The 26996-nt window shown below is 39.1% G+C and overlaps 1 protein-coding gene across 5 annotated transcripts in view; it reads left to right on the forward strand.

The window, feature by feature from the left end:
* The window catches only part of LOC124165987 (syntaxin-binding protein 5), a 598839-nt gene that overhangs the window by 58969 nt on the left and 512874 nt on the right, over nucleotides 1–26996 (forward strand). For all 5 annotated transcript variants that reach the window (XM_046543552.1, XM_046543553.1, XM_046543554.1 and 2 more), the window contains exon 2: nucleotides 1721–1818. In XM_046543552.1, the coding sequence (XP_046399508.1) occupies nucleotides 1721–1818 (98 nt within the window). The remainder of the gene's footprint in view (nucleotides 1–1720; nucleotides 1819–26996) is intronic.

The following is a 26996-nucleotide window of genomic DNA, read 5'->3' on the forward strand; positions in this document are numbered from 1 at the left end:
ATAACCGAGTACTTATTAAATCCGATCATCCGAATATTTATATTCAATGGAAACCATAAGGGCACTATTTACTAGAAAACGTGTTACGGAAAGAAGCAGAACAGGCGTCACAGTTGCAGCTACCTAGAGACGGGTAGTTCTTATAATCACAAATACAAATATTTTAACCGGCCATACACAAAATAATAGAAGTACAATTGTGAAGTTTTCGATTTCATGCCTAAATACAGTGAATGTGATGTTTTTACAATACTATTCGTATCGAAAATATTTGCGGCAGGGAATAAAAGCTGTAAAATTGACTAATTACAACCAATTTAGACATGTGATGCGCTACTCAAGAAGTGTTTGATGGTATCGGTCCGGGTCAAGCTCCACATGGCCATAATAAAACAGTTTTCATGTTGGTATCTATACTTAGTCACCCATTTGCTATTCACATGATCGAAAATTTTTGAATATCTTGGCGACGGAAACCGAGTCGGTTTTCGAATCCCACACAGCTTGACCCTTTCGTGTTTGAAGATCCGAGAAAAATATTTGACGAGATATATTTCACAAAGGAAGGCTAAATGTTTCGTCGTACTTTTTATCTGCTCACACGTGAGGTTTTTTGACGGACAGAGTTGTCGCTGGAAGCTTTGGCGTGCACTTGCTTGTTAAAACTTTGACTTCGGTGGCGATTACGAGACGCTTTATGAGGAATATGTAAGCTATAGTTTTAATGGCGCGATCAACTCAGCTGCAATCGAAAGCTTCGGATGACATACTTCTTTAATTCCTTCAATTCTTGCCTTTCCTCCAACTCAATATCCATTTTTATAGGTCTGAATCGCGTATCCGTAAGGAACCGTATTTAATTATTCTTGATGTCTTAAAAAAAATTATTGCCACGAATTGTTAAATATATAAATGTGTGATAAATGTTACTGTACATTAAATGCACTTTATTCTCTCACTTCATTAATTTTATTAGTATTTCAACTGTCATTCATATACGAATCCTGGTTATGATAATTGTGATATCTCTAAGATACGTGTATGGAATAATTCCGTGTAGGGTGTCTCGATTAATTAAATTAGCATCGTCATGACGACTATTCGATTATTCATTTGAAATGGCAAAATTAATTCTCTTTCTTGGTTGATGATTTCCAGTTTCAGTTTCATTGTGTTGCTTTTCAAGAAAGTAAAATAGTTGATAGGTCTAGTAAGACGAAAGTTCGCCAAGCGTGTTAACATCACATTAAGATGTGTATTGTATCATTTTACCTTTGCCCAAATTTTGTTTTTTCTCTCTATTGCTTATGATAATTTCCACGTGGAACTTGAATGAGAGTAGTGGTAAATCTCGGTTAGTATAGCTGGAATATACCATCTGGAATACTTTCAATCTACTTCAGTTATAGACGAAATTCACATTCTTTTTCGGAAAACAAGGAAAAGAGCCACTGAAGCTCCTATAATGCACGTACTATATGCTCCTGAATGTTTCTTAACGGCTGAAACCTTTTGTATCAGCTAATATCTTATGGAATTCACAAACCTCCGTGTGTCACTATGGAAAAAATCCACAAAATGAACTCTCTGATAATAGGTTTTTATCCCCCAGTCAATCTCGTGTATTTTATATACTATAGTGAACACTTGAGATTTTTAGATTTATGCGTGATGTCATCGTCTCCGTTAATTATAATTATATCATGTTCTCTTTTTGCAGACTTTCCGACATGGCTTCCCGTTTCAACCAACAGCTTTGGCCTACGACCCCGTCCAGCATCTTCTGGCGATCGGCACCAAATCAGGATCCATCAGAATGTATCCTTTTTCAAAAATAAAATCTTTGCAACAGTGGCAAGGTAAGGTGAACGAGCACACCCTTCTTTCATTTTTCATTGTCAGTGTTGCAGCATTTTCTCAGGAACAGAACATCGTTTTTAGAGTAAAATCTAACGATAAAATTTAATTTTTCCGTTAATCGGCTAGTTATTCGTTCATATTCTCTATAAGCCTTAGCGGTGAAGGATTTGTGAGTTTCGGCAAATTGATGTCGTTGAGTATAGAATATATTTTTTGACGATTGGTTAATTTATTTTGGTGATGATTCATTTTCACTCGTAGGCTTTGTAATCTATTGTAAAAAATATTATTGTTATGCCATCTTTCACTTATGTCCCTAACTAGGGCATTGAGTAAGTTTCTTAATAAGTTCATATTTTTTCTTAGGAAGCATGCACGATTCGTTTTGGGATGCATTGAGATGCTATTTTGTGGTATCAAAATTGTTATAACGAGCCGAAATCATTTTTACGCGGTTTTATATCTCTGAATGGATTGGTCACACTAAATAAATGAATTGGTCGTTATTTTTTCGATTTTATTTCAGTAACTTTTTTTCTGTATTGTTCATCATACCGTTTCCGCTGGCCGTCCTAAAATCGTAAGATGGAGTTACGATCCCCTGGAATGTACCACTTGCTATGATATTGCCTTGCACGTTAAGCTTTGGACAAGTAATGAAAAGTAATGTGCGGAGCATAAAACTGAAAAAAATATACTTATTATACCATTAGTTATGGGTACTTGAATAAGTCTGTATTAAATTTTCGTATGACTGCATGCAAACTGAGTTAACCCATTTTCGCTCATCGATTTTATTTCCCGATGAAAGTAACACGTGTTCTATCTCCTCTGGTTATATTGCTGTTTTTAGCGGCTCCTTGTATCTCGGGAGTGCGTCTGGAATTGAATCCCCCAGCGTGATACCGTGGTTGAAATACGTTGCTGCCTGCGGCTACATAGCTCTTCGGGAGTGGTATTACTCCTGCGTTAATTTTGCCTTTTTCTGTGTTTTAGGGCCGTAACAATTCCCGGCAGTTCTGGTTCCGTTATATTATCTTGTAAGCCAACCGAAGCGCCGTTCGTAGTAACATGCTCGTCTCTCTGGTCGATAGCAGGGGGAAAGGTAATTCTTGGGGTAACGCTACATGCTAGGTGTATATACCCTCCCACCAATACCGATGTACTCTTGTGAGCTCCGTTGCACCTGAACCTTGTGGCGTAAAAAATTAACCAACCTCTCCGTCCTATGACCTTGTCAAGGCCTACTTTTGCGTTGGTTTCGCTGGTGTGTAGCTGAGGGCCGGTAATTATAAATGAGGAATTGAAACATAAAAAGGGTCGAATAATTCTTTACCGAAAATTTTCTCTCATCAATAGCATTTGTTAACTATAATAATTAGTGACATCATGATGGATAATTTTATACTGTGTTAAGCGTAAGTGAAAAGCATATGTTGGGAAGTTATTGTTAGTAGTCCCGATTTAGACAAATTTATCTATTACTAACCTATTTAAAGATATTTTTAATCACTAGTTACTGAAGTAACGCATTCGATAACACTTTCAAACCGGATATCGTGACAGATTGCTCTTGGAATATGTTCACCAAACAAGTTAGGCGCTCGGCGTCATTTGACATTGACCGTTGTGTCGGATGAATGATGTCTTAATGACCCTCACGTCCCGATAGTCTACCAAATGCCTTCTAGCATGTGTTGGTTGTCCGCGCAAGATGAAGGTTGTCATCCCTACCGAATGTTAATCTTCCAAAAGGGGCAAGCTGGTGTGGCTATATTTTATTCAGAAATGGCATGTATCATCTGCCCTACCCCTCGGCAGTTTGATGGACTGCGGTATTCTCTCGGCTAAGTGTCCGAATCTAATTCTCACGATAGTCATGCTTGTTTGCCTTCAGGGGGTATTGGCAGTGTACCTTCCCGTGGGAGTGATGGAGACTCCATCTCTGATACCCTGTTGCGACGTAGTCCCTGTTCGTTCTCCAACTTTTATAGGTCAATGTTAGCTATACCGTTAGCTATTTGTTAGTAGGTGTCCGGTATTATCTTCATTTCACCACTTTAGAAGAACTTATTATTCTTCGATTTGTATTTTAGGACTTAAGTTTTCAGTTAAGTTTTAGTGCTGTACTCGTATAATGGTGGATATTAAGGATTTTATCGTTGTCGTAGAGTAAAGAAACTTTATCATACCTTATTATGAGTGCATATTACGCCTCATGCCGCAGCTCGTAAATATTCATGCAGTGTATCCCATATTCTATTTGCAAACCTATGCCTCAAATGCCCGTTATTTATTTTACTTTCAGGTTTAAAAAAATCTCTAATACAATTAGTGATTTAAGATATTACGTTTTCAATTTTTGTGTCTTTAGTATTTTACGTAGATTACGGTCTGTGAATATGCGGACATAATAAAAATGTTAACGATGAAGAAGAATCTGTATCGAAGGGAGTAATTTCAAATAAAGGTAATTGGGGAAAGACTTTGAAAACCATACATGTTTAGGTTTTGAATTTACTCTATATCCATGGACTATTTGCAATTTATAGAATCAATAAACTTGCTGAGCATTCTAGCGGATGATTTTCAATGGGTGAATCGTTTAAATAGTTCATAAAATTCCCCCATGTGAGTTACCTTTCGTCAAAAATGACGGTTGACACCTCACTCCTTTAGTATTTTAATAGATTCATTAGGTTGGAGAACTCTTTTGAGGATCCAGGACAGGAAACTGCTAGAGGCTATATTCCCGGAATCACCGCAATGGGAACGGTTGGCTAGCCTGGAAAGGGGGAGGGACTTGAACCCGTGCTAGCTTTGACGTTTGCCTCTAGGGGGTATGAGTGCGTCACGTAGGTCCCGTGTGTTCGTGTTTCGCAAACGGTACGCACCGGTGTTTGCTTTGACTCGCGGGACCCGTGTGCGTGCGGGTAACATCTCGTACTAGGCGTTGCAATCAGGGGCGGTGACTAAACTCGAATTTGCGGGCTGCATTTGCATCCGCGGACGTCCCTCCCGTGTCGTGTTGCCTTGCTCCCCCTCGTTCGCAAATTCGCCACCATCGCTCAATGTTTACTGTACTCCTCGACGAGCTATTTCTGTGACATCGTTTTCGGTAGATAGTTTGAGGGGTCTTGCATAAACCACTATACGGTTGCGGTTAATGATTTACCTCTTGAAGTGAAAGTTAGTTTTACTTTTCTTCAATAATTTAATTCGTACGACGCTTTTTGGCTCACAGAGCCACCGTCTGGTCGAACACCTTTCGTTTCAGTATGTTTTAATATGCAAATCTTGTACCAGATGTCGTACGAATTAAATTATTGTGGAAAAGTGCAACTCTCTTTATTTTCAATATGTCGAACTTCCACTATATAACGCCTGAATCCGTTTAATTTACCTTTTCGTTGAACTCCGTAGTAGTTGTCTCTTTTCCACCCCTTCATCATTTTGCCTCCATACTTTAAATAAAAGTTTTTGATATTAAATGATGGTAAGCGGTTTCCAAAAAAATTGAGTTTCTCTCAACAGTTATATTAATTTTGCATCTCAATGATATTTTTGGTGTAGGGGAGGGGTTTGCCTTTTACAACATTCTATGAGATATTTACGGTATGTTGAGTTTCATGAAAAATTGTTAATCATGGAATTTGCATACTGGCACTGTTGGCCTTAAATTAACGGTATATTTTCTCCTAAATATAATACCATAAGCTCTACGTCAACATTCCGACTGGAAGATAATTTGAATGTATTATAATTTTTTTGAGTAACCACGATCACCTTGGGTAAGGGTGTTTCATGTGGGGATTTACCGTTAGGCTCACTAATCAATGAAAAGTGATATTCAACATAGAGAGGCAAATACCTGTGATTGGGTGCCAGAAAATTGTCCTCGTTCTCTGTATATTTAATGCAAAATACGATCGGGTCTGCGTTCTATAATTTAAACGAAGGCGCGAGGAAAAGGCTGATCGCATTCATTTCTTGCTGGTAAATTTATTCCTCCAAATCATGAAATATTTGCGTGTTTGAACTCTTTCGAATGCATTGATTGTAGGACATTGAAGCTTGGTGTGACTCTCATTCTCAATCAGTCATGAAGTGCGTTCGTTCCTCCGATGAGGTCACTGAATTATTTTAATTACTGGTATTCATCTGGACTCTGCATAGTTTTTCCGCGAGAATATACGAATAATGGAACTGCATTGGAAGTAACTGCTGTTAATTTTGCTGAATTGTTAACGAGGCCGAATTCAAATCTTTTGAAGCATTAAATTGGCCATACTTCCACTTTATATGCTTTTATTATTCTGGAAAAATCTGTTATATCATCAAATTTTAAATAGTTTGACAAAATTAGGAAAAAAAGGGATGTTAAATTTATATGCGGTTCTTTCGATTTGATGAGATATTAAAATAGGCTGTATCTTTTAATTTGTAGGACTAGTGGCTCATTTTTGATTACCTAAATGAAGCTGCTGCTAACCTTGATTTATGACGTTACTTGTCATGCCTTTTCTGAGGTTATTTCATTTATAGTTCGTATTCATCGATGAGTGATGTTCATGCTATTAACGCCCATCGCATTGTAGCTTTTCTTAAGGGCTAGTCTCCTTTCAATGACCTTGGTTTTTGAAAGGGTATCAGGACCTTGAGGCAATCTATTACGGTTAACGTGGTACCTGTATGGAATTAAGCTGAAACTTTTGATGAGTCATCTTTTTTAATGCGCAACCATCAGCAATCATCCGAAGTTTAAGGCTAGCCCATAATGCTTTTGTATTTTTTATTGTCCTCCCTGTAATTTGATGTTATATCCTATGTCTACGTCCCTCTATCTTGATTTTCTTCCCTTAACTCCTTTACTCTTCATTACTCCTGCCTGGTTCTTGACCTATGGTTCGATATACGTTGAAACATCCTCTGTTGTGCCGCGTTATATACCTACTGCTTAATGAATCTTGAGCTTCTCTTTGCGCTGGCTGAAGCTGAAAAAAGACTTGCTCTACCTTCATAATGTTATCATAGTTCATGCGCTTTATCCAGATTTTCTGGTGTTGCATAATAGAAATTTAGTATTGTAAAATAGCCTCTTTCATTGAAGTACGTATTTCCTTGGCCTAAGAACATGAGTTCTTCCTTTAATTGTGCACTGAAGTAAGTTTGCGTTTGAATAATTTCAGTATGTCCGAGGATATATATAATAATTCTTTTAGACGAAGTTAACGTATTTCAGTGGTAGGGAATGTGTGTAGAACCGTCTGTATAATTAAATAATGTGTCTTTTTTACGTGATTCTGGCAAGTTATTCGGAATTCTGGAAGAATAATAAATTATTATTATGTATCCTAGGTAATTTTTCGGTTTTTTTGCAAGCAACTTTTGCATACCAGCTGGTGTAAGGTTCAGCTGCTGTTTGGATCCCTCTCGGTATTTGTATTTTTTACCGACCACATGTTACAGGATAGATTTACTGTATTTCTCATTTCCTTTAATTTTATTCAAAGGAAATTTACTGGAATGCTTACCGCTATTATTTCTAGGGATGATTTCTAAGAGCTCGGGCTCATACCATTGGTGGCACTGAGAATTTTTCTAAGCGTTAGATTACATTTTTGTTTTTGCTAGATATTCGAGCAAAAGTTCCTTGCTTTCGTCGACCGGGAACATCACTTTAGAGGCCGTTATCTATCCTCCCGGGTTCCTTACTTTCTCTTTTTAAAGCCCCAGATGGCTAGTGACTTTCTGTCAGGCTTGGACTTTCTCTTGTTTTGGGTTTTGCTTTGCTCTTTTCTTGTGAGCTAAGGACTCGTAAGTCCGGGCTTTAGAGATTCTATCTTACCCAGTATGGCGGTCGGCGCTGCATCATAACCGTTCAGTTCGTTTGCATTTTTGCTGTCACTTTAATGGTTCAATTATAAGCGATATCGCTAGTTATCCTGCTTCCCAAATAACAGAGTTCATCCATCTCTTCCAGTTTTTGTTACCCTATTTTTATGTTAGTCTTGACTTCTTCTCTCCTGCTGCTTATCAATATCTTGGTTTTCTTTTTGTCTAGTTTCAGCTGATATTTTCCCATTACCCTCCTGTTATGAACCAGAATATTCATCCAATCCTTCTCGGTGTCTGCTATGACGGCTGTGTCATCGGAAAATCTAAGCATGCTGATTTTACTTCTTTTTTTAGGAATTCATCATTACTTACTAGTAATTGCTAGCGTGACGAAATCAGTTATCCTTATATTTCCCTCCGACGCATTGGTCGTCCCATGCTTCCCATCCTAGGGTCTCATTTTCGCTTTCCTCGCGGCCTTTCCTTCGGGGAGTAGGTTTCCGTGTTTGCCTCGCAGGGATAGCACCCTCCTCTTTCCCCATAGGAGAGCTGCAAGAGGAGAGACTCCACTGGAAACCTTTTAGGCAAAATAGGACTAATGCGGAGTCGTCGGCCGGCCGAGGGAGCGGGAAGAACATTCCTCTCTCGAGTTATGAGATCTCGGCCATTCCCCGCGCCCTTCATTTTCCCCACTCCAAGCCTCTTGCTCTGCGGTCTGAGTGCATGCACAAACGTGTGCTATGCCTAGCCCAGCTTTTAACCTCTGCACTACGCAATAGCCAGCGGTCAGTGTGCAAAGTCAGGGGTTGATCAGGATCATCATTATCGATCAACCGGTTAAATTCATTTGCACAGGATCGCCCACAGGGGGATGCGTGATACAAGATATGAGGTTGAGAAATGATTTGAGAGTCATCACCAATTATGGAGGGAAAAAAATTAATCACCATCATCTATAGCCAACAATCCTACGAATATTTTGACGCAGCTTTCCATTCCTATCCGCCAGCCTTTTCATAGCTTATGTAGAAAAAAGTCTTATGCATAGATATTCACTCACCTATACACTTTTATCCATTTACATTAGTCTAAATCCATGTCGAAAGATATGAAAAAATTATGATAAAATCGATGATGACCTTGCGTATTCCGTACTATATTACTCACGCTTGGCTTCAACCCGAGGGTTGTTCATGGTGAGTGAATAAAGAGATTTTCTTGCGTTAAGCTCTTATCGTTTGAATTTTAAGCATCCTGGGAAAGGGGACCAGTTACATTCCTTATACCATATCGCAATCGGATATTTGTGTGGGAGTGCCCAGGGACTAAAGCGGGATTGGAACCCGAGACCTCGGTCGTAGTCATGCTAACCTCTTGGGCACCACATCCCTCAAAATGATATAATAGTACTGATGAAAAATAGCGAAATAATATTATGTAGTAATATAATATTATTTTTCTACTCTCTATCGGCAGTAGTAACTCTTCTAAAAAAAGAAACTTGCATTTATTTACCGTATTTAATATATTTTTACGTACTTGAAATGCGAGTTGACATAGCGATTGGGTAAAACTTCCTTACATAAATATTTTATTTATATAATTATATTATATTAGTGCAGTGTCATTTTGTTTTATTTTTGTGACCCCAGTATAATATTTATGTATTATACTATTTTTAAGTGAGCCTAGTGGGTCATTCCTGGTGTCAAAAATAGTGAAATAATAAATAACATAATAGTGATACAATATTTTCATATTTATAAAATATTTAGGTCTATTCCCTGCACCACCTCATACTATGAGGCTATTTGTTTTATGAAGTCCGCAAACTTCACGTCACGTGCTAGTGGGCTCTCATGCTCATGCTCTCTCTTCAGTAGGCCTACACGCTTACCTGAAAATAATCTCCCAGTGCTGACACAATGTTATAGTATATTTCTATGTGTATAATATTATTTTGCAACGCCGCAGTCCTAATATAACGCAGCTCCTACTTTTTATCCCAGCTCGTCCTTTCGTCCCTTGCGCACTTCCCGTCCCGACAGCTGTTTGCTCTGCATTCCCGTGGATCGGCAAACAACTCTGTGACCGAGATATCTCGCAAACTCGGCGCTCTCGGAGGATTCGTGCGACCCCTGCTCCCCTATGCACCCTTCCCCACGCGCGCCTCTTTTCCCTGAACCCTAATTCCTCGTGTCCCCTCCCTTTTTTTAAGGGTACCCCATCATAACCCCTCCTTTCCGTATCCCTCTGTTATTACTCTACATTTTTCAGGGCCACGGGCGTACGAACCGCCGTCCTACTTATCACGTTTTCATACTCTGATTATTATGCAAATGTTATTCATCTCGATATTGCTTCCAGAAATGTTTTTTTATTTACCTGTGAGTGTAAATGATGACTTTTCTCCCCATAGTGCTTTACTGGCAGTCGTAACTTTCGTAGATTCCCTTGCAGTAATGGCTGAAGTATGGTTAAAAAAGTGGCTTTTACGTAATTCACTTGGGCATTAAAAACACGGATGTCAATCGCGTGATTTTCCCTGGTAATGGTGGTAGGCAATGATGGGGAGTCATCTGTAGTATTCTAGACCTAGAACCTGGTAAAAGCGTAGTTAATGGCTTGTAGTACTTCCTTAATAATGTCTCCAATAATCTTAGCATGCGAAACATGGATATCTTCTTGGTCTACTTTAGCATTTGAATTTAGGATTGGTGTAAGCTAACAGCTTTAATTAGGTATGCGTGCTTTATTGTGGTTTTTAGGAAATTAATTTCATTGTTGCATAATGCATCATAGGCGAAACAATGCTAAGCTCTTGTGAAATATCCTACCCTGTTGTTTAAATGTAGCATTTTTGACCTAAACATCACTTGTGATTTTGGTTCCCAATGGCATCAACTATCCAGGGTTAAACTTTCGTGGCACAATTTTTCTCCACTTTGTATTTCCTTTGAGGATGTGCCGAGTACATTTCTATTTCGCCCTCTTCGTATTGCTATGTCGTCCCAACTGCTGCTCTTGCTCTAGCGCGCTCGCTTTGATTTTTGAGTGGAGGACTAGGTGTCGAGAGCTCGTGTATCCTCACCCTCTGTCATAGCAGCCTTTTTTTCCCTGTGCCACTTCATTTGTGTCGTCGTCCAGCGTCGCACTTGCTCTTTCATCCTGTGTACCGTGTTCGGTCTTATGTGGAGTCACCTTCAAGACTGCTCTACATCCAGGCTCTGATCTATTCAATACTCCATCCAGTGACTCTTATCAAAAAACACATCCATCCCTAGTGTCTTTAGAATACTTCTCCTTGATTTAAACACCCTCGTTTATTGTACCACATCTTGTCTTCTGCCATTGCTAATGCATTCTTGTCGTTTTTCTGTTTCCATGTCGTCAATCCGCGCACACGTTGAAGTAAAGCCAGGATTAAAACCATCATTTTTTCCGTCTCGTTTGATCTCTTGATTTGAGTATATCTTCAATCATCACGTAAAAATGATCATTAGACGCGGCCATTTTCAGAGATGTCTCCTGCGACAGAGCTTCCCGTTTTGTTTTCCTTCGCGTAGCAGTTCTCCTTTTCTATTTCTGAAGATGTCTTTTAGGTTAATTACGGTTATTATTTTATCAGATAAAATACCTTGAAATATATGAACCTGTTCGGTGGTCGAATGATTTCAAAGTAAAAGTATTGGTAGCCCAATATGTAGTTGTCTTATACGTGGGTTAAAAATATCATTTTATAATATTTCTTGGAGTTAAGGTCAATGTAAAACAAGTTATAGCCAGCGTTTCGATTTTTTTTAAATCATCCTCAGGGCTATGAAAGAGAGAACATGAACAATATAAAATACAAAGATGACAACGATATACAATATTTTTACATAAAAATGTTACGATCTTTTTTTTATGTAAAAATATTGTATATCGTTATCATCTTTGAATTTTATATTGTTCATGTTTTCTCTTTCATAGCCCTGAGGATGATTCTAAATAAATCGAAACGTTGGCTATAACTTGTTTTACATTGACCTAAACTCCAAGAAATATTATAAAATGTATTAGACAAGGTCAAGAATAGAAGATGAGAGAAAAAAAAATAAATAATAAAAATATCATTGTCGAATCTGATAAGCGTTGCTGTGATCTTTCGTTTGAACCTAAGCATTATGAATGGGTTCACTGATTTCAATGCCTGTACCTACAATTCCCTGAACGAATGTAGTCATGATTAGTCTTGTGAAATGGCTTTGCATTAATTTAGTCTCACTATAGTTCTCATTCCATTTAAATAGTTAAGTCATGATACTGAGAAAGTTTAAAATTCTGATACTCATTTTTTAATGCGCTGTGAACTTCTTAAAGTTGGATTGAAATGACTGTCTTCGGATACATGACTACTTAAGAGGATATTCCCACTATTATCCTATTTTTTCACCATCGGTTTATCAGAAATTCCTCAAGGAATGATTAAGAATAGATACAGTGTTTATGAATACTATTTAATAGTAGGCGTTATAGTATCTTCAAACAGTGTATGCTGTATTTCATCGTCGAAGCTCTTGCGGGTCATAAAAGCTGTTGATGATGATTTTTCTGGTGTGTCCCGCGTACTTTTTTCCTAAAATTATTCCTTTTCCTAGACTTTCCTTAGAAAAAGTCTCCAGCAACGGCCACGAAACGTCGGGCAAAAACCAAATATATGAATAATAACCGTCGGGCAATAAACCGGCTTGCTGTTAAAGAGTATTTCTGAATGGTATATTCATTCTATATCACAAGGGTACACGAAAAAATATCACCAGCAGTATGCTGTAAAAAATATCATTAATGTATTCTGTGCCCTACCTAATACCTTAGCGCACAGTGCCGTCCACCCTTTCCATTCATGTCCAGAAATACCCTCAAAATCGGTTCTAATGCAGTGTCCTCAAACGGTTTGTGTGCTTTATTCCCGCCTAGCTCTTCTACCAGAGCCCTCAACCTTTTGCCATCCTCGCTGCCGGCCTCCATGGCTCCCTCTGCTTCGCCGTGCCTATTTTAGCCCCACCCCGCTTCCACCCTCTCCGTCCCCGCCCTGCCCCCTTCGATGGAATCCATTAGCAGAATTAATCATCCCCCAAGCCCAGTCCTCCCGCCTCCAGCGCCTTGGCCCTACCTCCCTCCCAGTGCTTCCCCACCACCTCCTCCACCTCGGCTGCCTCTCTCCTATCCCACTCCGCTGGCGTCTCGGGTGTCCCTCGACCGCTCCTGCCCCCTACCGTACACCTTGAAACATCAGGGATGCTGCGAAAGAGGAAGGGAATGGAGTCCCCTTTTAGACAAAGGGTTTGGGGGGGGGCGTGGGCGGGAGGGTGGTTTCTTTTCTCCCTCCTCGGCACCCCCTTTGTTCCTTCTCCTGCCTCTGTTTTTAGCCCTTTCTCCCTCTTTCTTCTCTTCTAATGCTCCTCCTCACTCTCCTTCGAGTTTGTTCGGATTTCCGCCTGGGCACGTATTATCGCAAAAGTCGTTTTTAGCTCCTCGTCGTCAATTGAATGGGTTCTTGCGACTACCCTCGTGTTCCTCTCTCGCCCTTTTTTCTCCCATTTTTTCTCTCTCTTGGGCTGGTCTTGTTATAAAAAATGTTGTCGAGTTTAATAATGTTGTAAAATATTCTTGAAAAGGGTACGTCAGAGAATTTAGTTGGGTTTTGCAAGTCATTTTATGTTAGAGAAAGAGGAAAAATCTGGAGAATGCATTATATTTTTAATGAAAAATCGGCGATGTTCCGTCATTTTCTACCGGATGCGAACATATTCGATATTTAAACATCCAATTCCCAACTTTTCCTGTAAATGGTGGTACATTGCGGTTAAAATTGATAGTATATGAAGGTTTCACCTATTTTGATGTATGGCTAAGGTCTACCTGCACTTATTCACTTGGTAATCTCCTAAAAAATGAATATTTGGTAAAATATTAATTGTCAGTCAGTTTGAAAAATTGCTGAAAGTAATCCGGAAAGCCTAGAGAATTGAGGGAGTTTCAGCTTCAGCTTGTGTGGTCAACCTGTTTTTATTCGTATCCACTCGTTCTTCCCAATACGCTTACGCACACATCTCCTTGTGTGTGTTCGTCTTTCTCAAACTTTGTTGCGGCCCGCACATTTGTTCCTTCAGTGTTACGCCGTATGTATTCCTATTCTTTCTCCGCGAGTACTGGCGCGGGTGTTTTGCATAATGGTGAAGCGATGAGGGCTCATATTGTTGCTCCCCATAGTGTAGAAATTTAGGATGGTTTCGTGAATGACTTTGAGTGAGTTAGCCTTTCAACTGAATAAGTTCTTTTTGTAATATGTGTGGAAAGAATGGAATTTAATGCTTCCTGTTTTTTACGACTTCGTCATTTACTTCGCGCCCGATGAATTGCGTTATTGGAGTCGCAATGTGGTCATCGGTTGTGTGGGCGTCAGGTCGTCGGTTTCATTATGACACGATTTGGTGTTGTGATCGAAACAAAACTTCGTCTTTACAGCTGAGTTTGTACATTTTTTGTCTGTTTATAATTTTGAGAAGGAAAGAGCTGAAATTGGTGAACGACGAGCCGTTCTTCGGTTCGAGTAAGAGAGAGCTTAGTGATATAAAGACCGTTATAAGCTTTAAAAATGAGGTCGTTACTTTTAAATGTTTTTGTTATTTTTATTCAAGCGGAAGAAAATGTTATGATTAGAACTTTAAGTGTTCAAAATCAGCATTAAAAATTCACAATCCATAGTTTATTATTTAGTTTCCGTTTTGTAATTGTTTCATTTATCTATTTGCGTCCATCCATGAAGATATATAGAGTCTCTAAACATGTGCACTCCATCATTCCCAGTAAACTCAGTCAGATGGTGGAAGAAACTATATTATTTACATCTGTAATGGGAAGTTTTTTGGAAGTGAAATTGTTTTTCGGAATAATTCTTAGGTTTTCAGTGTCATTCAGATTTATTTATGAGGATCCATGTATAATATCGTATATTTTGCTATGCTTCATTCTCGGCCCTGAATTGATGGTTAGGGGACCTCCAATCAAGTGTCGATGTTTGTACGTAATGGTTCTCTCGAATTTCATGATGACACATCAAGATGTTACCAGGGAAACTTTCGCGTTAGGCTATAAAATAGTTTTCCCGTTCCGGGGACCGGTAACGGTTACCTGTTTTCCAGCGGGGCTCTGTTGTCGAGTTGGCAATTTCCTGATTACCTCCTCGCTTCTTCTCTGTCGAGGGACTTCATTTGTTTTGGCTAAATTGCCACCGGTTTAATGTGATAACTTCACCCTCCCTTGTGCATCTACTTCTGCAATTAGTAGCAATACTCCTCTCCGCCGTGTGGGTCGCTAATAAATCAGTTAATCGATCGTTTCCCTTTGGATCCTTGTCCCTTTGAATTAAAGCAGCTCGTTGAGTGATTTTAATGCCCGGAAACGTTTTTGCAAGCAGAAAACGTTTTGGTCAGTGTTGCCGAGCAATAATGGCAGCAATACAGTTATACCTTGTAGTTTAGTTTCCATGAATTGCGTTATGCGTTAGGTAATGAATAAGATGAGCCAATGAAGCTGGGCAGTGTGGTAATCGTCGACCGTAATTCCTCGATTGGAAATTATCTTTGAATTGCGGTTTTGTTTGTAACAAGTTTTTCATTTTCTTCCCAATGAAGAAATTAGGTTTTATTTGTTCTTGTGGTAACTAGACCAACTGTAGTAGATACTTAAATTTTGCAATACATTTTTAATTTTAATATTGCTGTGTCAATTCTTATTATATTATGTATCGTAGTTTTGTACGCTATTAACTTATTCCTAAGCAGGGTGATTATTGGAAGTTGCATTGACTAATTTTAGGATAAATTTAAGAGTGGCTGCGAATTTAAAAGCTTCTTTGAGTAAAGATTGCGATTTAATAATTCGGCCGTGGTTATTTTGTTTGCGAGAGAAGTTTGCACGGCGTAAAAAAAGAAAATAATATTGAGGGATCACCAAAAGTGTGATGCGTTATGACTTTAAAAAAATCCCCTTCGTACTCCTACAACCTTGACATCACGGGCATTACTTATCGCCTTAACTCGGTGCGAATTATACTCATAAATCAAGGCTTACGGGAGAATCTAATCAACTTCTGGCCGAGTTCAAGCGTCCGTTCCTCCGTGTGCCCCGCAAGACGTTTCCAGTTTCCCTCCATCGTTTATTCGTGCCCCATCTAACTGAAAGAGAAATTCACGCATAAACCCCTAGTCGCAGCGAGATAACTCTTTTTCTCTGAAATTCATTTTCCTTTCCTCTGCCATTACTTACTCACTCCCACACTCTCTCCGCCTCCATTAACTTGCCCGTCGCACCCTATCCGTGCAATTTAGGAAACTCGCATTATTACGGGATTGATGTTTGTTGGTAACAGGCTGCGGAATTTTCTCTCCCCCCTCCTCCTCCTTTCCTTCGCCCCGGAGTTCCCATACCTCCATCTCCGTCCCTTATGCCTTTTCTTCTACATCGTAGCTGCAAGTGGCGGTTGTAGGGGAAGTTCTGGGGTCTTTTCATTCCATATCCTCGGTTATAGTGGAGTTCAGCGCGCAAAGGAGCCTTGCCCCCCTCTTTAATGTGGTGTGAATAATTTTTAAATCAAATTTTCGATTAAAATATCGTAGAATATGTTCTAGAGTCATGAGGTCACAGAACTCCGACTTGAACGATATTTTATATAAGCTTTTTTCTCTTTAAAGTTTATTTTATCGTCTTGAAATTTTTAGGGTGTGCAAAATAGCCTTTAGAGCTTTTTGCCGATTATCTAATGCGAATATTTTCCACAGGAAATATGAAATAATACCATATTTGAGATAGTGGTAAATGCCTTCTATGGTCTAGAAAGTACTCCTGGAAAATATCAAGATTTTCCCTCAAGATTTAAACATTTACTGCGTCGTACAGGGAAAGCGGAATGGATGCATATTTAGAATAGATGTTTAACCCGTAGTAAACAAGTTCTACGTGAAATTGGACTGAATATTGACCGTTTAGAGTTCTGCAATAGCATTTTAACTAGGGAAATTACTTTTGATATATTCTTTGATAGAGAAAACTGAGTTTTGTATTTAGACCCTTTGAATGACCTCGATATTAAAAAATCAAGCTGATTCCTAGGGAATCCATTCTCACCCCCGGCATATACTCGTATTCAACTGGTTGAGATAAAAAATCGAAAAAAAAATTAAATTAAATCTTAGCTATAAAATACCTTAAATCTTCGAAAAAAAGCAACGAAATCTTTTTTTGACAAATCTTTGTTGGTATTTGGCCTGTAATTCATGAATGGCCACTTATTGGATTCTTACATGCAATAATTACTAAGCCCTGTTAGAAAATATAAAATATACTGATTATGTTAAAAATTTAGTTACGATTGGTAAATATATAGGCGGTTTGGATCCCTCAACCAAAATTTCTGGGGGAACAACCCTATGAAATTCATTACAATCACTTCGTGAGAGAGCTTAGAAATAGCTGGAAGGCCCAGAGGAATGGTCTATGAGTGGGAGGCTTGAATGGGTAAAGGACAGACGAGAAAGCGGCGTCTCCATACCCTCCAGTGAAATTATCCAGCCCTCGCTCGCTCCCAGGGAGCAACTTATAAGCAAAGGTATCGTGGGGGTGGGAAATGGCTCGGGAATCGGCGAAGCGAGGCTATCTATCTTTAAAGGAGTCTTAACTTTCTCGGTCTTCGGAGGGGGCAGTCGACGAATCCTCGGAAAGAGGATGAAAGTGTCTTTTCTGGGATTTCTCCCACCTGGACCCTCCTGCGGATCTAGCCGTCCCACCTTGAATCCCCCATAGTGGTCCCGTACGATATCATGCTTACCGTCTCACCTTACAAGGTTACCCCATCATTATCTTATTTCTCATTTGATTTATAATTTTTGTTTTGATCAAAGAAATATGCAACGTAGTTATTTCTCTTAAAGACCTAGGTTTTGAATGATAAAGTCATATTTATTTAAAAAATTCGGTCGTTCATGTTATTTATCTGGAATTTAATTCCTTAGTCATAGCTTCCAGGTTTATAAGCGTTAGACTCCAATGTATTTTTATTTTTTTACCCTCGTGGTATGGTGGGATTTTCCAAGAGTTTCCAAAATTCAGTTTTTTTCATATGCATGGGATATAGAAAAATCGGAGTTGTATCTAAAATGCCTTCACTACTTTGTGTTTTAATTTGAAATAAAGTCTAACTGTTGCCAGATAAATCGAGGTTCCGTATTACCGTTTTCACCCTTGGTACGCCTGGGAAAGAGAGTAATAAAATAAGAAAAATCTAAGTTGCGTAGTTTATTTTTCGCTAGATTTTAAACTGAGTCTTCTGACTGCAGCCAGATAAATCCAGGTTCCGAATATTACGGAGAATCGTTATTGTATGGAAAGGTCGAGAATTGAGGATAGCTGGTGTGGTGGGCGTCGCTAAGTGGCCTAAGGCCCCAACACACGCCATGTGGAAAGGGGAAGGGAATGGTGGACTAGTTTGGAAAGGGGCGCGGAGGTAATTGAGGGTGGAGAAAGAGGGACTAGGGTGTGGATATAGAGGAAGATTTAACTTTGCCTCCCGTACGGTCTCAAAGTTTTCCATCGAGTCAAGAACCATTTGCTCTTCCCCTACCATCACGGCGGTCGCCTAGTTGTGAACCTTCTCGTCCTCAACCTTCTCACTCAGCACACACCACGACCCGACAACCAAGAATAGCTGAGTAAGAGTATGCAGAGTCACGTAAACGAATACATTTAATGCACTTTTTGTTTGTTATCGTTATCTTTTCCGCTAGAGTATTAATAACTTGTGAGGTGCTCATACTTTTCTGGGATATAATCGCTACTTTTACCAAACAGCGATTAAAAAATACCCGGGCTCTAAGTGTTGTGCTAATTAATGGGGTTATCCACAGCTGCATTAGAATTTTCATCTCACAACATTATATGGAAGAAAGAATCATCCTTTGAATAGTATAGTGGTTCGAGTGATAGTAGATGAAAACACATTAATTCGTCGGAATTAGTTGTAGGGTGAAGCGATTAAAGAGGACTTACGGGTACTATATTTTTGCCATCACTATATGCCTATACTAAATAAAATGTTTGTTAGAATTGTGGGTTGAAAAATCACCGTATAGAAGGGTTTCATATTTCACCTCAGAATTGTTTGAAAAAGTTTAATATAGAGTAACTGAAATCTTACTATAATTGTAACTAGTTCCCTGTAAATATTTGCAATCTTAGCCTTGCAGCTTTGTTCGCAAACATTTTCGAAATAACTTCAACAAACCCGACCACGTACAGGGGGCCCTCGTTTATCTACCCAAGAGTGGCTTGAAAAAGTTAAATGAAAGGTAAATGATAACCAATAGCAATTGTAACGAGTATTTTTTAAATTGTGATGTGATCCCTGCAACGTCGCTTGCGAAAACTTTCAAAATAACTGCAACTAAGCCGACCACCATACAGTGGGCTCTCGTTCATTCACCTAAGGATGGTTTGAAAAAGTTTAATGAATAGTAACTGAAACCTTGGAGTAATTGTGAGGAGTAACTTTTTAAAATTGTAATCTAAGCCCCACAACATCGCTCGAAAAGACTTTAAAAATGCGCAATTAAGTGAAGCTACTTTTCCTTGATACTTTCCCAGTTTGTGATGAAAATTGTCTCCTTTTCTGTCATGTCCCTTCATCGTGGGCCGAAATAACTCCCCCACGCCTCCCCACGAACCCTCCACCCTGTCTCCCCATTCCTTCGAAACTACCGCACAACCCTTTCCGCTGCAAGCCCTCTTCGCATCCGCCTAATTGCATTTGGGAGAGCGAGGCAGAAGTGTCCCGTGGATTTCTGCGGAGGTAAAGTCGGTTGTGAGCGCGACGGCGTGAAGTCTGAGCCGGAGGCGGAGCCCGGGGGCGGGTGGTCCAGACACGGGGGAAGGCTGTGGGTGGGGAGGCTGTACCCAATTTGAGAAGGTATAGTGTGTGGAAGAGGGAGCGTGGGGAGAGAGGCAAGAATTGGGTGGGGAATGCCAGAGATAGGAAAACTGGATTCATAGCCGGAATCAGCAGGGTATGCATTATACATGCTATAACATCAGGCTGTGGCCCCGCTCACAGTAACTTAGCTTGGCGTCAGTTAACTGAATATGCTCAGATTTATACGTGAAAGATTTCACCAATTACAACACTGTCCGAGCATAAATCGTTAAATTCTCTTCAGAGGACTTGCGTTATTTTATATGATTCTTTAGACTTAACAATATTCCTTGCTATTGGCTAAGTGTTAGAGGTTTCTCAACTATCAACAATGTGAAGTCGAGTTAAGCAATTTTTTTAACAAGGCTTATCTCTAATTATTGTATTTACGATATAAAATGTATTCAGTCACCATAGATCTTTTTGAAGGATGTAGGTCAAATTAACTGTGGATAAAGTGGTCGCTTTGAGTCGTTCACGGGATCAATTGAAATGACTGAACCTAGTCCTGTGTATTTCAAATTGACCATTAACCATTCAATTTAAATGAGAAAATGGGCGGAATTTGAATGTGAGGATAGGTATCGGTCTCTCAAATGCTTAAACTGTTTTATACAGCCCCAGTTTTTTATACTTCTTTTTCAACTTCAATCCAAATAACAGAAACTGTAGAATAAATTCCTAAGTTGAGTGATTTCCCTTGTAGGTATATAGATAGGAAGCGATACTCGGAGTCCTCAAGATGAAAAGATGCGCAATTTCATGGTTACACCAAAATTCCATTGTTTAAAGTGGAGTGCTCATTTCGAATCACATAAGTACATTTCATATAAATAACTCGACTCGACAATATATCGACCAGTTTCGTTGATTTGCGACATCTTCAGGTGCAGTTACAGGAAATCATGACCTTATATACATTGAGTCAGTAGGGGTGGAAGGCTGGTCGAAGTGGGGAAGCTGGAAAGGAAGCTATGGTGGTATCATTTTGTGACATTGTACGACTAAAGGACCACCATACCCTCCTTCCCAGCTTCCCCGCCTTGCCCAGCCTTCCATACCTACTGACTCGGTGTATAGAAAGTCATGCTTTCCTGTATTTGCCCCTGAAGATGTCGCACAACAACGAACATGGTCTATATTAAAATTATTTATGTGAAATCTACTTGGTTTTTTGATTTTGAAGCAATTGCACGAAGTCACGAATCCAACTATCCATTCTTGAGTGCTCATAATATGGATTCGATAGTCTACTTGAATTCGATTGCCCTGTCAAGAAGTGAAATCATTAATCCAGGGGGACGGAGGTGTGGGCACGTTGGGAGCTTTACCCCGGAAGTAGCTTTCTTGACATTCGGAAGTCGATTTTGCATTGTTGGTCAAAATAATCCTGATATGACGCTAAATCAATTCATTAAACGAAATGTCAGTGGATATTTAAAACCTCATGGGCAACCAATGTGAGTAAAACCAGATATTGGTGGGTTACATCTTACAATTAGAAAAACTTATATACAGTGAATGAGGTGCCATTCAGTGCCATTTGCCGTAAATGATTTTATCTTTTCACCCTGGGCATGAAGTAAATACGCGCACGTTGCACAGTCGAAGCATAAAGAACTCAAGGAATAGGCGCTGACGTTTTCTATCCAAATTTTCTGTGGAAAGCCCTCTTTTTTTCTAGAATGGAAAGAAGACCATTCGAATAAATTGCACTCTCGAGAGAGATGAGTTGTCTCCCCAGAAGTTTGGAAAATAGAAATGCTGCCAGAGAATATCTCCTTTTTTATGTCTTTTATGCTGAGACCTCAATGCCTTCGGCTACGTATGTACTTTGAATACTTCTTCTTCACATGCTTTTCATCTCCCTATATTTCGTCACACACTCTTCTCCCTTAGTCGTATCCGTGCATCGAAAGGAATTCCTCTTCTTCGAGTTCTCTGGATTTGTTGTCTTCGCGTGCCCGGATTTTCCGGTCTTTCCGCCGTAAGATGGAGGAGGAATAGACGTAAGTTCATTCGGGAAGTTTTCCCGCGACGGGGGACGGAGCTAAGTTCCACATTATTTCCGACTTAGGGAGGGGTATGAAAAGATCTCCTCCGTCATACTGAAAACTTCTATCGCTGGATTCAAACAAGCAGATTTTTCAACTTTTCAATCTAACTTAATTTGTTTCTCGATGATGCCTTATCTTTCATCTTAATATTGTTGGAACTTGCATCATTTCCATCAATAGAGCTTTCTTCCTATGCTACGACGATTGTTTCCTTAAAGTGACGTTAAATTAATTTCTTATCCGCTTGGTGCAATTAAGCTAAGTACTCCGGAGCTTTTAGCTGTAAGAATTTCATATTTGACATTGAAGGCTATCAGTGAGCTGATCATTTTCCTTGCTTTCAGCGTTTTAGATTGTCACAAATTGCAACACCCGAGTGGATATTTTTAGAATCGTGCTTCTATAGCATGATGAATGTTTCATTTTAAAGCAATATCAATGGCGAGGTTTTTTTATTTTTAAACTTCGATGGGATAAGTGTGGGAATTTTTCTTGGTTATGTGCTCGTCCTAATTCCTGCGTCGCAATAAATGTTGTTTAATTTGAAAAGTCCCTCAAATATCAGAAACTCTTTCGAAAGTTTGTGAATGCAGTTTTTTGGCGATGTTTAAATTTCTTAGCATCCACATTGACATTATCCCGCAAATAGCAATTGTGAATAAAAATGTCGTAGGAATAGAAGTGCGATGCCTAACGGCCATATTTGCTAGTGGATACATTTTTCATCTTCATCAGTCTGATGACGAAGTTTTTATGTTGGCGATTATTTTTATAATGTATTATTCGTTTAAATTTCGTATGTTTTCTGAAATTGTGGTTGAATATGAGGTTTCACCACTTAAAATGTTAGTATACTTACTAAATAAAACAAAACTCAGGCTTACTTAGGTAGTTTGCTTTCATTTCAAATATTTATTTGGAAGTGTGAAAAATATTTCGACTGTTAGTATCTCTCATTTGACAAGCTTGATATCGTCTAATTTTCAGTCTCGTGACAAAAACAGCTGGAACAAAGCTCATTTCTTCGTGGGAAATAATATATAGTATTCATTTTTATGGTAGCCGTACTGTCCTCCTGGATTTGGGTATTGAGATCCAATTTACGTTTTTTAAAGTCATCCACGTGTTAGCCTAAATGTTTTTTTTTCAGATTCGATGAATTTTTATGGAAAGAATAATATTGGATGATTTTGTTTGAGAACAAGCGTATCGAGGTCGCATAGATTACCATGCCGCGAGCCGAATGGAGGCACATGAGTTACGCGTGGTCAATTTAGGGAAAGGTATTGCTTTAGTTTGATTGTAAGCTCATCGGAATATTTTTTATCTATCTCTTTGACAAATTCCAATCTCGGTCTAGGAAATAACCTATTAGAGGCGACGCTATCCAATTTACCAATCAGATTGAATCAAATGCTGGTGACTTCTGCTGATTTCGTGTTTAATTAACTGTGGCGAAAATAAACAATAGCGTTGATAGACTTGAAGCAGCTGAGAGTATTGCATGTAGACAATTTATTGATTGCTTGTAGCTGTACCGTTTCGGAGAAGTGTTAGCTGCGGAGTGGAGTTGCCGAAGTTCGACAAATTGGATAATTATTTACGACCCAAACGAATAAGCTATACATTAGGTTCTGTAGTGCAATATGCTGGATTAGTTTAAGTTTTACATTTAGTTGTGCCCAAGTCTAGGGCGAGCTCTACCCTCACCTATCCAAGCCAAATTTTGGGTCGATATACTGAATGAGTAAAATGGTAAAATACAGTTTATTATTTCTATGAACAACTTTATAAAATATCATTTTCGTGGATGATTAAAAAATAAGCCACTCTTACAGAGATTTTAAAGATAAGCAGTGTGCCTACTGCGCATAAATGTTTTTGTTTGCATTGGGTGGGATTATTTGGTGTAATTAACTTGAAAATCAGCTGATGTCTAGAGTTTATATATTTTTACCTCCATTTTCTGTTAGAAACGAGACATGATATTAACCGAAGGTGACCAGAACTTGTTATTGCGTATAATCATTATAAGATTAAGCATGAAACTGGAATATATATTTTGCATAAAACGTAAATGTGTGAGATTTGAGGATATATTCTATTAGAAACCATTTATGATGTACATAACTGTGCACCAGTCAGGCCTTGGCATAAGTTTTCTTGGATGTTACACAATTATTATACCACTTCCTCTCTACGGAGTGCGACCCGGGTTTCGATGAATTATCATCATCTTCAGGCGCAAATTATGATTAGTTTATCTAACTGATGCTGATTTATATTCATTAAACAAATAAGTAATAAAATAAAAAAGAACAATAAAGATAAACAAATCATAATTTGCGCCTGAAGATGATGATAATTCATCGAAACCTGGGTCGCGCTCTGTAAAGAAGAAGTGATATAAGTAATTGTGTAATATCCAAGAAAACTTATAACGGAATACCACAAAGTTTATCTTGAGTTAGTGAATATTGTTCCTTGGCATAAGACCTTGACATAAAACCATAAGGCATGAGAAAATAGTAGCAGTTGTATCTTGTTCTTAGGGTGCCTCGACAACTAAGGTCATTTGCAATTAGAAAATAGACCATCAAACACGTGGCATAAGTGTTTTTAGCCGAACGGAAGTCGTTGGTAGCTACTGGGTAGCTGGAAAGGAAATGGCTTGAGGCTTATTCCACCGCGCCCTCTCCATATATCTCTCGCTTTCGATAAAGGATGTAATTCCTTGACCACCCTCTGTGGCTCTGAGAAGGGTATGACTCAATTATACCGTCCAGTGGATCTCTTTCTCGGTAAAGGGATACTCTCCGCTCAACAAGTCTTGCCGAACCGACGCCCGCTACTGTCTTTTCTAGGTTTCCTCCTTCCCAGGCTCTTTGCCTCTGCCTCCACCAAGCCAGTTCGCTTCATGAGAGCCATTCGCGAGCATATTCTAATGAAGAATCCTTTTGTCTCCCCCTTAATGTAGCTTAATTGATAATTTACTCGGCCGGGATGAGGTTTCTAGACCGGAATTTTCATCAGAGGTGGAAAGGGGTCCACTATAAACTCGCCAGAAGCTCGTAACGCAATGTAGGACACAGTGTTATAAAATTTCGGGCTTTCGGTGAAAATGTGGGGCACCGGTAAGTCATTGTGTGAAAAAAAATATTGGGGGCTATACTTTATGTGAAGGCATTTTTTTGTTTCCTTAAAGCACGGATCGGCAGTCTTTTCATGCCTTCGGGGCAAATATTAATATTGGTTGTTACTTTTGAAGCAGCAATTTCAATATGGCCTGGCTAGGTGTGCTGCAAATACTTTTATTTAACCGAAATATTTGGATGAAATTTGGAAAAAATAGCGTGGTTAGCCTAAATAATTAAGTATTTCATCGCTAGATCTCATAATTAATAGTACTAAATAGTTATACCGATTCATAGCTTTAGTGTACGGACCGCGTATAATTGTCTCAGAAGCTGCGGTTTCAGCCGATCTCAGTCTTAAAATACAGTCCTGTATGCGCCTGAAAAGCAGAACTTCTGGACAAAACCATTGTTGCGGCGAGGATGAAATATAATGAAGAATTTCAACTATTATATATGATGAAATCATGAAATCGAAGCAATTTTATTTTTAAAATTTTTGATCTAGAGGGAAAGTAATATTATTATATAAGTAAGTCACAATTAAAAAAAGGGCGTATATATGAACAATAGCATCAATTCCCCACATTCGCCAGGAGCTCATATTTTCGTGCTGTACGGCGTTTATTGTGATTCGCGTTATGCATCTACCGCCTATTTTGTGTGTATAGGCTATCTTCCTCCATCTCCATCCTTCAGTTCAAACTTCCGAGTCTAATGCAATACCTTCTCAAAGTTCGTTTTACGATTGGCGTCAACTCCAGACGTTAACCGTGGACTGGATTCGCGTTGACGACTTCGTATTACGATTGGTCGTCAAATGGAATGGTTTCCGTCAATCATCGTCTACCTTCGTTAAACTTCGGCCGTGGAAGTGTGTTTGTAAGATGGAATCCGCCGAGTCAAAGTTGAAATTCGGATGATGGCTATCTTTTTTGGCATAAGACACGGAGTAATACTTTTTTTGTTCCGCAAAAAAGTCCTTAATCTCGTTTTCTCTGATGTATCATGAGGATGGGAACGATCACGTCTTTCATATGTACGCATTACCAATAATAAATGAGCTAGGGCGTTGAAAACAAGGGAATAATTACATCATGGCGTTTCCTGAACTTAATCTGGCGCTGCTTTGCGTTTCGTGGGAAATGAAACTCTCTGTATAACATCTCTTTTCTCTGTAACGAGCGTAAGCATACACACAGAAATTTGAGCGCGTTAGAAGATCGAGGAAACTAATCGTAATACTAATCGTTCGCATAATATAATCAGTTCGCTAGCAAATAAAATTTCAGGGCTCCATAAAATCGTTTCAGGCTTGACGTGGTGGAAGTGCGATGTATCCATGATAAAAACTGCAAACGGTAATTTCCGCATTTGAATACAAAACTCCACGTCCGACCATGGTTTCGAAATTCTATTTCATTTTTAAGGTCTCAATCCGGATTAAATGTGATTGGTTATTTCAATGTTATGCAATATTTTAAGGTCACCTTAAAAAATGACATTGAATGTTGAAACTACGGTTGGTAGTTGAGTGTTGTATTAAAGTGTGGAAATTGCCATTTGCAGTGCAGGATTCACTGTGATTGGTTATTGTGAAATTCAACGTTGATGCTTAGGGGTTAACCGACGCCTCGGGACGTTACGCTGCTGAAGCATCGGAGATGGCCGGGTAATTATTTCCGGGTTCCCCATCAGCTTCCCTCGCATCCATCTGGTTGGCGTTGGTTGGCCCCTTACTCCTCCCCCCCCCCTGTATATCGCCTGGCGCCTGCTTTCTTCTTCTCTCCCATTCTCGTCCCCTCTTCTGTCCCCTTCCTCATTCCCCCTTTATTATCCCTGACGAGAATCCCTTTTTTCATCGCCCTCTGACCTAAAAAAAACCTTTCTACCAAGCCCCATGTCCAGCGCACATATTCATGTCCTTTTGAGTCTGTGTTATCGTTTCTTTGAAGTGCCATGGTATTTTTACATGAAATTTTTTACACTTACAGAGACATTTTTCTCTTGTTTTATGAAAGTAAAATCATGTTGGAATATCAGTATATCGATATTATATTTTTAATTTTCAGTCAGATATGATGCTTATGATGCCACATA

This window comes from Ischnura elegans, chromosome 9, assembly GCF_921293095.1.
Source record: "Ischnura elegans chromosome 9, ioIscEleg1.1, whole genome shotgun sequence".
In the NCBI taxonomy this organism is placed as follows: domain Eukaryota; kingdom Metazoa; phylum Arthropoda; class Insecta; order Odonata; family Coenagrionidae; genus Ischnura; species Ischnura elegans.